At 43.8% G+C, this 11,861-nt stretch overlaps 1 protein-coding gene across 4 annotated transcripts in view; it reads left to right on the plus strand.

Annotated features, from left to right (window-relative positions):
- Positions 1 to 818: 818 nt before the first annotated feature.
- Positions 819 to 11,861, plus strand: part of ndrg4 (NDRG family member 4) — a 21,518-nt gene continuing 10,475 nt past the window's right edge. For 2 of the 4 annotated variants that reach the window (XM_058645879.1, XM_058645881.1), the window contains exons 1-7: positions 819 to 958; positions 4,506 to 4,596; positions 5,306 to 5,464; positions 8,454 to 8,492; positions 10,682 to 10,787; positions 11,512 to 11,632; positions 11,724 to 11,786. In XM_058645879.1, coding sequence (XP_058501862.1) covers positions 4,519 to 4,596; positions 5,306 to 5,464; positions 8,454 to 8,492; positions 10,682 to 10,787; positions 11,512 to 11,632; positions 11,724 to 11,786 — 566 coding nt within the window. In that variant the 5' untranslated portion in view covers positions 819 to 958; positions 4,506 to 4,518. The remainder of the gene's footprint in view (positions 959 to 4,505; positions 4,597 to 5,305; positions 5,465 to 8,453; positions 8,493 to 10,681; positions 10,788 to 11,511; positions 11,633 to 11,723; positions 11,787 to 11,861) is intronic. The other 2 variants (XM_058645880.1, XM_058645882.1) reach the window with 2 other exon arrangements.

The following is an 11,861-nucleotide window of genomic DNA, read 5'->3' on the forward strand; positions in this document are numbered from 1 at the left end:
CAAATAAAGCAGCCTTTTCCTCTATGGAGCGCCCTCTACAGTTTGGGTGTACATATTTCTACGACAGCACCATAAATATCCGTATCTGTAAAAACTCGCCGCTGATGCTCCGCCCTCCCAATGCTGATGCTCCGCCCTCCCGTCCCCACTCCTTTTTATTGCTCAATCCTGCGTTTTTTCCGCCCACATTTTTCACATCGCAGAAATCCTAATTTTCCAGACTTTTCCAGACATGTCGGCAGATGAACCAGAACCTGGACCTGGACCAACACCGAAGGTATGTCCTGTGTTCTCTCTTTTGCATTATCTTAGTAACATGGCTGCCATCCTCAGTCACCATGGTAACAGGGTCTGGTGAAATGTAACGCACATTTCTGATGTTGGTTTGAAACGATGAATGATTTTGTTGCAAAATTTCATCACTCGCTCATAAACGCTGTCTGATTCCTGCCTGTGTGTGTGTGTGTGGTGATGTCATCATGTGTCAGAGTCACATGACCTGGAACAGGGTGTTTTCTCTCAGATGCTTTCAGATGCTCTTGTGTTGCCAGTATTTTTTAATTTTTTGAAATCATGAGTATATTGTGTATGTGTGTGTGTGGCCTTGTGTCAGCACTCACTCTCACACACAACATACACACACACACACACACACACACACACACACTCACTCTCTCTCTCTCACACACACACAGATTGTCAGTGTGCTGCATCATCAGCGAGGCCACGTGCTCTCTGTTTATCGTTTAGGAGGAGGGAGATGAAGTCCCACCCTCCCTCCCTCTCTCTCTCTCTCTCTCTCTCTCTCTCTCATTTTGTCTGGAACACACGCACACACACACACACTGACTGACTGAGCTTTGTTCGTTCATCCAGTCTACAGCAGCCTGAAGGACAAACACACGGAGACCAGAACCACGGCGGAACCAGACTGAACTGACGGTGAACGACTCAACAGGTACAGTACCATCCTCATCCTCATCCTCATCCTCATCTTCATCCTCGTCCTCGTCAGCTGCTTCTGTCAGAGGACGTGAACAAACGCACGTCCTCTGCTTCTCTGTCCAACGCCTCACACTGAGGAGAAGAAGCTTCACTATCACTGATCAATACTGAAGGTGATCAAATCTCTTATTGATCCACACTGAAGCCACCAGGGGGCAGCGTCCTCTGTAAAGGGCTGTTATGTTAATGTGTTCATATTCATCTAAACTCTTTATAAATGAAGTGATGACCTGACTCACACATTCACACATTCACAGCGTCCGTGCGGCAACAAGAAATACTTTTTTCTGATTGGCTGATGTGCTGCCACGTCTCAGCGTGAGAGGTCATGTGTGAAGTTACTGAATGTGTGTGAGAGTGCACCGTTTATTGTGTTAGCAAATTTGTCACGTGACAACTTTACAGACAAAGTCACCGCGCCGACGGGATTTTTGCGGCTATCGCAAGAATGCCGTCTAACGCACGAGTTGAAATTGTTCAACCTTTGCGTAAAGTTGCTGTGACGTGACGACGCGACGGCCAATCAGTGTTGGGATTCTCTGGATGACGTCACGTACACGCCAGTGTCCAGACTCCACTCAGGGAATCAGTGAAAGTCTCCACGTTGTGTCCGGCTCTGTGATTACAGACACACGTTAAATACACTTTAAATAAGCTGTAAAATACATCATAAATACACTGTAAAATACACTGTAAATACTCTGTAAATACCCTTTAAATACACTGTAAATACACCGTAATTACACTGTAAAATACACTGTATATACACTGTAAATACACTGTAAAATACACTAAAATACACCGTAGATACACTGTAAAATACACTGTAAATACGCTGTAAAATGTAACAAACAGATGCAGGCCGATGAGAAGTAAATGTCTTTATTTAAACACAAAAAGCAGGCAAACCAGAACGAAGATCCCCAAATGTGCGTATACACGCAGGCGCGGGATCAACGTGGGAATGAACACTGACTGGAACAGGTAAGCTGAGTTTAGCAGAGTCACAGAAGCACGTAAATAATTTCTCTGGTCAAAACTACAAACCACAAGACCGAGAGGAGAGCTCAAAAAAGACAGACGAAGACGAACTCACGACAAGACAAAGGAAGGGGGAGTGGTTAAATACACAGAGGGAATCAGGGAAACCACCAACAAGACACTCGTGAAACAGGTTGGGATAATCAAAATAAGAGAGGGACCTTCACAATAAAATGACATCGACAATGGAGCATGACATAAATACACTGTAAAATACACCATAAATACGCTATAAATACACTGTAAAATACGCCGTAAATACACTGTAAAATATGCTGTAGATAAACTAAAATACACCATAAATACGCTGTAAATACACCATAATGACGCTGTAAATATGCTGTAAAATATGCCATAATTACACTGTAAAATACACTGTAAATTGCGCTGTAAATACACTGTAAAGTACACCATAAATATGCTGTAAATACACTGTAAATTAACTGTATGTTGGGGGATTAAAGTGGACTGTAGGTGAGAGAGTGGACGGTCGTTTGTCTCTGTGTGCCTGTGACAGGTTGTGACCCCGCCTTTCACCCTATGTTAGCTGAGACTGGCACAGTGCCCCCTGTAAAGAGGAAGAAGATGGATGGATCCAAACAAAACCACAACTCCCATGATCCCACGCTGTTTCCAGACGTCATCACACTGGCTCTTCAGTTATTAGTTGATGGAGAGATGCCTCCGACCGTGTCTCTTGTGTTTTTATACTTGCTGTTGTCAGACGATCATTTTGGAACGTCCATCTCGGCACTGGCTGCACGGTTCCAGAGAACCTCCAGAACCCCAACAGAACCTGTGAGGACAAAACCACAATGTGGAGGGAGGGGGAGGAGGAGGAGCCGGGATCTGGACCACCAGTTTCACATACTCATTGTGATGCCCTGTAGCGAATAAAAACCACTGTCATTTGATAAAATATCACTTCAGAAGTGACGTTCTAACCCATAGGAGCAGATCCTGGGAGTGAAGCCAGAGCCTGGAACCATTCATTCCCCAGACAACAGTTGGCAGGACCGTGTTCCAGGTGACACGCTGGGTCAGCTGTTCACTCTTCAGGAAGAGAGAGAATATTTTCTCATGCATCGCAAAAAGAAGAACAAGAGAGCTGGACAAAAGACACTTCATAGATATGTAACGCTGGGGAAACCAAACTAAAACAACAACACGTCACGTTACGTCACGCCCCCTGGAGGTGGAGGATAAACAAACATTGATGATTTAATGATGAACTGATGAGTGACATCTGGTGGTCAGACTGTGTTTGTGCAGAACGGACGGAAAATCTTTGTGTGGATTATTTCCACCTCACGTCTTCACGTTGTCCACAGCAACCACAAGCTAAATGACGCTAACTGAAGCTAAATGGCGTAATTCATATTGTTGCTATGTGAGTGTGTAAGAAGGGGGTGGGGCAAAAATTAAGTGGGGAAATGTGGTTGGACAAACAGGTTAGTAGTTAGCTTAGCATTTTCTGAAGGAGAGTAGTTAGCGTAGTGTTAGCTCCAGAAGAGTAGTTAGCGTAGTGTTAGCTCTAGAAGAGTAGTTAGTGCAGTGTTAGCTTATGGAGAGTAGTTAGCTTACCATTAGCTCCTGGAGAGTAATTAGCAAAACATTAGCTTCTGGAGAGTAATTAGCAAAGCATTAGCTTCTGGAGCATTGTTAGCTTAGCACTAGTGTCTGGAGAGTTGTTAGCTTAGTACTAGCTCATGGCGAGTTGTTAGCATTAGCTCCTGGAGCGTAATTAGCAAAGCATTAGCTTCTGTAGAGTTGTTAGCGTAGCACTAGCTCCAGGAGAGTGGTCGCCTGTTGTGTTTACTGTAGCTTAAAGGCAGAGTTGAGGTTGTTTGACCTTGTCGACCTCTCTGTGGACTCTCTGAAACTCATGTCTGTCAGCAGAGCATTCAAAGTCCGTCTGTTTCACCATGAAACAAATCACTTCCTGTGTGACTGAATCAATGTCATGTGACTTCCTTTGTTTGAGTCTAAATTACGTACTGCAGCTTTAACAAACACACATGTAGAATAACTGGGAGCAGGAGACGACGCTGTGTTTTCATCCTCAGTCGTTACCTGCTGTTTATCTCAGTGAATAATGACACACGCACACACACACACACACACACACGATTTAATGTTTTCACTAAAACACAAAAACAAGCACGAAACAATGTGACGACAGGAGAGAGAGAGGGAGGGAGAGAGACAGCAGCACTAAGCTGGGTTGTCATAGCAACCGTGTCTGGGCAGATTTATAAAGAAGGAAAAAAGCAGATTGTTTTGTTCTCTGGTCACACACACACACACACACACACATGCTGGTTTCACAGTCTTTGTGTGGACACTCATTGATATCATTCTTCCCCTAAAGCATTTACTCTTCACATGACTGATCAGTGTGTGTGTGTGTGTGTGTGCGTGTGTGTGTGTGCGTGTGTGTGTGTGCGTGTGTCTTGCAGGTTGCTGATCAGGATGGCAGGGATTAAGGAGCAGCAGTTCACGGAGGAGAAGCCGCTGCTGCCTGAGCAGAGAGGAGTGGATCCAGACCTGGTCAGTTCACATGCCCGGTCTTCTGGACCATGAACCTCCTGTCTGTGTCTACACACACACACCCACACACACACGCACACACGCACACACACACACACACACACACACACACACACAAACACACTCTCCCACACCAAAGTCCATAGAGAGAACCAGTGATTTTAACATCACACACACACAGGAGCTGCTGGTCCTCTGCTGCCTCGTGTGGTCACTTTGTGTCACTGAGTTAAGTCTAAATGAAATATTTCAAATATAAAATAAGACATTTGAACTTAGTGATGGATGCAGCAGTGGATCAACAACTCTTGTGTGTGTGATGTTAAAATTCTCTATGGACTTTGGTGTGGGAGAGTGAGTGAGTGTGTGTGTGTGTGTGGTTTACAAACATCTGTCTCACAGTGAGATAAAGACGTGATCATGTGACATTGTAGATTTTCTGTTTTGTTGGTGATGAGATGAGTTTGATGTTGTTTTGTTCTCAGCAGCAGGGGGCGCTCACAGCTCAGTCAGCACATGTTTGTGGTGATGTGCAGAGTTCAGATCCTCTCCTCGGACACTGAACCCTGTATTTACACCAGTTTAGAATAATCTTTATGAGATGACGCCTGTGAACCTGTGTGTGTGTGTGTGTGTGTGTGTGTGTGTGGTGGTTGGTTGGCCGTTGCCACAGTAACCACATTGTTGTCCTTGTTGTTTCACGACACAGCAGGATAAAGGAGAGGAGGCAGCGGGGGGGCTTCCCGGCCCCGCCAGCCCTGCGCCCCTTAACCCCCCCTCTCCCCCCAGCCGCCCCACTCACCGCTGGCATGTCATGGCACGGCACTGGCTCCGCCAGACCCGCCGTCGGACCAGCGGGGTCGTCCCGGTAACTACCAGAGAATCATCAGAGCCCTGACTCACACACACAAGCACGCTCACACTTAAAGCTGCAGTGCGTAACTTTTGCCTCTTCGTTGTTTCCTTCACATTCCACGACACAGTCCCAGCACACGCCCACTCTACACAGGGTCATAGCTCCTCCTCAATGTGGGCGGAGTCACCACATCACTGTGGTGACGGGGTTTTCCTCCGCAACACAAACACAAACTAGTGACTTGTAAAGCAGTTGTTTTGGTGAAAGTGAATCATTAGAATCATTAGAATCATTAGAATCATTAGAATCATTAGTTCAGATGATTTGACAGAATGGTTCAGTCGTTCAGTGACTGAAGTGAAACGTGGTGACGATGGTGCGTCTCTTAATCCTCCAGACTCCTCTGTGTTTTCACCATTTTTAACTCTTTCTAACTTTGAGCTACAGTTGGACATTGTAGACTCTTCAGTGATGACACTCTCTGACCAATCAGTGAGATTAGGGATTATAAATAGTTTTTGGGATTATAAATAGATTTTGGAACTTTAAATAGATTTTGGGATTATAAATAGTTTTTGGGATTATAAATAGATTTTGGAACTTTAAATAGATTTTGGGATTATAAATAGTTTTTGGGATTATAAATAGATTTTGGAACTTTAAATAGATTTTGGGATTATAAATCGATTTTGGGATTATCAATAGATTTTGGAACTTTAAGTAGAGTTTGGGATAATTAATAGATTTTGGAACTTTAAATAGATTTTGGGATTATAAATATATTTATGGAATTTTAAATAGATTTTGGGATTATAAATATATTTTTGGAATTTTAAATAGATTTTGGGATTATAAATATATTTTTGGAATTTTAAATAGATTTTGGGATTATAAATAGATTTTGGAATAATAAGTAGATGTAGATTCTTGTTTCAGATGTCGCACTCATGACTCTTCATTGACGACACTCTCTGACCAAACCGAGCTGAGCCGAGTCGAGCTGGGACTGTGTGGTGGAAAAGCGTCATATCAGAAGTGACTGAGGGAGCATTTGTTTGTATACAGCAGCAGAGCAGGGGCGGGCGGAGACAGGAAGCATTTATCCTGTCTAACTGCTCTTTTTTTTACAGTAAAATTCACTCCTGAAACTTTTCCTCTGTAATCTCAGTGAAACTCACTTTACTCACGCACCGTTGTCTCCACATGAAACTAATCACTTCCTGTGTGCAGCGTGGGAATGTCACCGGGCGACTTGAGCTCAAAAAACAGGGAGAGCGGTGTGGACTGAAGCCTCACTGTGAAATGTTACATACTGCAGTTTTAACAGAGTTCAGACAATTTTATTTCTAATCTTCATCACGTACTAATGTGAAGTTTAACAGTTACTGACACAGGAGTGGTGACAACATGGCCGCCTTCACTCAGCTGATCAAATCTACGTCACATGATCACGTCTTTGTGATCATGTGACGTAGATAAATAGGTAGAGAGTCTTTTGTTAAGTCATTAATAGAAGTCTATCACACACACTCACACACACACACACACCCTCACTCACACACACACACACACACACACTCACACACACACTCTCACCCTCACTCACACACACACACACACACTCTCACACACACTCACACACTCACTCACACACACACACACTCTCACACTCTCACACACACTCACACTCTCACACTCACACACACACACACACTCTCACACACACTCACACACTCACTCACACACACACACACACTCTCACACTCTCACACACACACACTCTCACAATCACACTCACACTCTCACACTCTCACACACACACACACACTCTCACACTCACACTCTCACTCTCACACACACACACACACACTCTTTCACACTCACACACTAAAATTCATTTATAATTTTTTGTAAAACTGTGGATCATATTTCATGTGGATGACATCACAGCTCCTCAGGCTCCTCCCTCCTCCACAGTCACTGTCATGGGTGGAGAGTTTTAGGAAAGAGTGCCACCTGCTGGTCCGACCGCCTCCTGCATGAAGCAACAGACACTGAAGTTGTGAAGATCTTTATGAAAAAGACAAAAATAATCATCATGAATAATGATTTAAAAAAATGTGAAGCAGCTTCAGCTCCTGTTGTTTTCAGGTGTGACTCCGCCTCTTCACCTCTCTAACCTTTCTTCTCCTCCCTGTTTTCTGCTGCTCTGTGAACGTCACATCCTTCACTCACTCATCCTGTCATCTGTGTGTTTCTTTCCTTTCTTTCAGACAGAAAACTAAACACATGTGCATGTTTCATAAAGACACAGAGTGTGACGTCATGTTCCTGCTCCCAGCTTCACATTAACTCCGCCCCCAAAATATGTGATTGTCTTTTATTTTCCTGCAAAACATCGGAAATATGCAGGTCACATGACCTGCACCCTGGACACACACACACTCACAGAGTCACTCACTCACTCACTCACTCAAGCAAACACACACACTAACACACACTCACACACACACACACACTAACACACACACACACACACACACAGTCACACACAGTCACACACAGACACACACACACACACTAACACACACTCACACACACACACACACACACACAGAGTCACACACAGACACACACACACACACTCACTCACTCACACACACTCTCACAGCAGGACTCAATGATAAGCAGTTATTGCACCACCTCCTGGCAGCAGGCAGTACTGCAGTCTTCAGGGCGTCATCTACTGTTGGACTCTCTGCCTCTCTCTCTCTTCTCTCTCTCTCTCTTTCTCTCTCTCTCTCTCTCTCGCTGTCTCTCTCTCTCTGGCGCCACACAGTGGTCACTGTGGTCTTCACTCCATGAAAAAACACAACACGACAAAATTCTGTTTTAATGAATGAAATACAGTATTTTATTCATGCACCTGATTCAAAATGCAACAAATCGTGTGTGTGTGTGTGTGTGTGTGTTTTAATCTCTCTCTTGTGTTTGTGAGCAGGAAACCTGTGAACAGCTGATGCCTGCAGGAGACTGGAAGGTAAGAAAAGTGTGTGTGTTCTTGTTCTTGTTGTCTGTCTCTAGGGGGCACTGACTGTACTATGGTCTTTGCTGTAGAAACTATAATAGAATACAGATGACGTACAAGTGAGGGAGGGGTTTATTTTGTCTGTATGTGTTGTTTTTGTAAGACTCCGTCCAGTGTGGGTGTGGCTTCAGAAGAACGATAAACACAATGACCACGCTTTCACCTTCACGTGTCTCTGTTTCTAAATCTGATGAATGTGTGATTACATTTTCTTTGGTCTTTGACCTCCATTCATGGAAAATTGGAGCAAAAATAAAAGTGTTCATTTTTATTGAGTGAACAATGATTTTCTTTAACCATTTAAGACATGAAAACAAGACTCAGTTCATAAAACCTACGTCAGTTTAAGTTTCTACGATATCTACGTCACATGATCACGTCTTCATCTCACTGTGTGACAGACTTTGTAAACCACTCACTCTCCCACACCAAACCTCATATAGAAAATCAGTGATTTTAGCTGCAGGGACACAGGAGCTGCTGTCCTCTGCTGCCTCATGTGGTCACTTTGTGTCACTGATTTGAATCCAAACAAAGAATTTCAAATGCCGAATTCACTAAAATAAGACATTTGAACTTAGTGATGGATGATGAATTGGATGATGAATTGAATTGAATTGAATTGAATTGAATTGAATTGTTAAAATCACTGATTTTCTATATGAGGTTTGGTGTGGGAACATAACCACAGTCATGTGGTGATGATGATGATGGTGATGATGGTGGTGATGATGGTGATGGTGATGATGGTGGTGATGATGGTGGTGATGATGGTGATGGTGATGATGGTGGTGATGGTGATGATGATGGTGATGATGATGGTGAAGGTGATGGTGATGGTGATGATGGTGGTGATGGTGATGATGATGGTGATGATGATGGTGAAGGTGATGATGACAGTGATGATGGTGATGATGATGATGGTGATGATGATGATGATGGTGGTGGTGATGATGATGATGATGATGGTGAAGGTGATGATGACAGTGATGATGGTGGTGATGATGGTGATAATGATGATGATGATGATGATGATAGTGATGATGACAGTGATGATGATGGTGATGATGGTGATAATGATGATGATGATGATGATAGTGATGATGACAGTGATGATGATGATGGTGATGATGACAGTGATGATGATGGTGATGATGGTGGTGATGGTGGTGATGAGAAAGTGTGTGTGTGTGTGAGAGAGAGAGTGAGAGAGAGAGAGTGTGTGAGAAGAGAGAGTGTGTGTGAGTGTGCCTGTGGGTGTGAAAGAGAGTGTGTGTGTCTGTATGTCTGTGTGTGTTTGTATGCGTGTGAGCGAGAGAGTGTGTGTGAGAGTGAGAGAGAGTGTGTGTCTGTATGTCTGTGTGTGTGTGTGTGTGTGTGTGTGAGAAAGTGTGTGTGTGAGTGTGTGAGAGAGAGAGTGTGTGTGAGTGTGCCTGTGGGTGTGAAAGAGAGTGTGTGTGTCTGTATGTCTGTGTTTGTTTGTATGCGTGTGAGTGAGAGAGTGTGTGTGAGAGTGAGAGAGAGTGTGTGTGTCTGTATGTCTGTGTGTGTTTGTGTGCGTGTGTGAGAGAGTGTGTGTGTGAGTGTGTGTGCTGTTATCAGATGTTTAGTTCAGTGATGAACCTCCATGTTTTAACATGAGAAGAAAAGTCTTTACAAACTTCAGTTTCCTGTCTATCTCACAGTGAAATAAAGACGTGATCATGTGACCTAGATATCAGGGACTAAGAAAAACAACTAACAGGAGGCAAACTCTCTCTCTAAACTGCTCTGTAGCTCTCTCAGCAGCAGTCTACTTTGTAAACCACTCACTCTCCCACACCAAACCTCAAAGAGAAAATCAGTGATTTTAACATCACACACACAGGAGTAGTTGATCCACTGCTGCCTCCATCACTAAGTTCAAATGTCTTATTTTGTTACTTCAGTGTTTGGAATCCAATGTTCAGACCTCAGTGACACAAAGTGACCACATGAGGCAGCAGAGGACCAGCAGCTCCTGTGTCCCCACAGCTATAATCACTGATTTTCTCTATGAGGTTTGGTGTGGGAGAGTGAGTGCAGCGACCTCAGTCTCAGGAGGATTCAGGTGTATGTGTGTGTGTGAACCAGCAGATGAGTTATTTGTTTGTGTTTCACAGGAACATGATGTTGAGACTCCTCATGGGATGCTGCACGTGGTGATCCGTGGAGCACCGAAAGGGAACAAGCCCGCCATCCTCACCTATCACGATGTGGGACTGAACCGTGAGTGTGTGTGTGTCATAAACACTGACCTTAACCTTAACCACAATTCAAATCTTAGTCCAAACTTAACCAGTTCCTCATATGAGGTTCTGCCTCATTAGGACCAGGTTTTGGTATCCATGAGGATGACTAGTCCTGACAAAGGATAGGGTTAGTGATGAGACTTAGTTTAGTCTGTGAGTCACTGTAGAGTCCTGAGAAGAATAGCTACACAAACACACACACACACACTTTCAGACACATTAATCTGCGTTAATTAAAAAGATAAAAAGAAAGTAATGATTTAATGAGAGGATGAGGAGGGAGCTGAGGAAGAAGAGACAAAGAACAGAGACAGAAATAGAAACTGTGTGTGTGTGTGTGTGTGGATGAAATGTAGGTCAGAAAACATCCCTGTCCTGCAGAGGGAAAGGGGCGGAGCCTGCAGCCACTGCAGCGCTGCTGTGATTGGAGGACGAGGACAATGATGATTTAAATGTCTCCAGTGTCTGATTTTATTATTTATTTTTTGTTGTCTCTTAAATTTGTTATTGCGACAAAGGCTAATTTAATTTAAAGTAAGACTTTGACAACATGTCCTCACTTTGACAACATGTCCTCACTTTGACAACATGTCCTCACTTTGACAAAATTTCCTCACTTTGACAACATGTCCTCACTTGGACAACATGTCCTCACTTTGACAACATGTCCTCACCTCCTGTTTGTCCTTGTTCACCTGCAGACAAACTGTGTTTCAACTCGTTCTTCAACAACCAGGACATGCAGGAGATCACCAAGCACTTTGTGGTCTGTCACGTCGACGCCCCGGGTCAACAGAGTGGAGCCTCACAGCTGCCGCATGGGTAAACACACACACACACACACACACACACACACACAGTGTGTTGTGACCTCATCATCATCATCATCATCGTCCTCTGTCTCTCTCCTCAGGTTCCAGTATCCCACCATGGACCAGTTGGCAGGGATGTTACCCACTGTGGTTCAACACTTTGGGTTTGTACTTTTCAATTTATCACTGGTTTTTACTAATTTAAACTAGTTTATACTGGTTTTTACTAGTTTAAACTA

This window comes from Solea solea, chromosome 12 (genome assembly GCF_958295425.1).
Source record: "Solea solea chromosome 12, fSolSol10.1, whole genome shotgun sequence".
NCBI classification, from domain to species: Eukaryota; Metazoa; Chordata; class Actinopteri; order Pleuronectiformes; family Soleidae; genus Solea; species Solea solea.